This window comes from Triticum aestivum, unplaced genomic scaffold (assembly GCF_018294505.1).
Source record: "Triticum aestivum cultivar Chinese Spring unplaced genomic scaffold, IWGSC CS RefSeq v2.1 scaffold44348, whole genome shotgun sequence".
NCBI classification, from domain to species: Eukaryota; Viridiplantae; Streptophyta; class Magnoliopsida; order Poales; family Poaceae; genus Triticum; species Triticum aestivum.
Genome location: NW_025226288.1, coordinates 48406 through 49163, shown reverse-complemented (window position 1 = coordinate 49163; position 758 = coordinate 48406). Strand labels below are relative to the sequence as shown.

The following is a 758-nucleotide window of genomic DNA, read 5'->3' as shown; positions in this document are numbered from 1 at the left end:
TAACCCCTGATCTTTAGATCAATCACAACCACACATATGTCATCTCGGCTATGCATACGGAAGGCGAGATCCGTGAGGTGGAACGTAGCGCATATACACCGAACCTCTTCTTCGCGGCCTACCATTGTGCCAGCATTGGTGCTCTTATCTTCTAAGCATTTCAAGGTTTCTCTGCAGGCCACCGTGTTTGACATCACATCCCACAATCCATCGCTTGCAAGGATCATGAAATCATCATCCTCCGACCTCGCAGTTATGGTAATTTCTGGCTCACATATCACTTCAGGCTTGAGGAGCATGTGCCCTATGAGTATAGTTCATTGTTTAATGAGATGTAATACCTTAAGAATCAGTACACACATATACTAAAGAAAAACCAACTTGTTATAGAAATGAATAACCTTTCCAAAAAAGTAAAATTGGCATTTATGTTATTTTATTTTGGGATTAATTAGGAAATCAACTCTCATATATCCATCAAGACCAAGTAAGTAACCACTTATGAAAGATTTTATCAGAAAACAACAATGTTCAAATAAACTGAATCTGAACTATCAATTTGACATCAATGTTAATGCACCAACACATAATAACATCCTTGCTAAAGGTAAGACTATTAATGAGTTTGAATTCACGGTTTACCAAGTATGGTTGTTGAAGGCAAGACTGTGAAAAGATAGCTCAATGCAATATTTGATCAGATAATAGGATGCAACTACAATAAATACACGAATTCACTACATATTATCATGAGTGGC

At 37.2% G+C, this 758-nt stretch overlaps 1 protein-coding gene across 1 annotated transcript in view; it reads right to left on the bottom strand.

Annotated features, from left to right (window-relative positions):
• Positions 1–758, bottom strand: part of LOC123172548 (probable protein phosphatase 2C 37) — a 6039-nt gene that overhangs the window by 169 nt on the left and 5112 nt on the right. Inside the window, exon 4 of the mRNA XM_044589499.1 lies at positions 5–304. Within this exon, the coding sequence (XP_044445434.1) occupies positions 5–304 (300 nt within the window). The remainder of the gene's footprint in view (positions 1–4; positions 305–758) is intronic.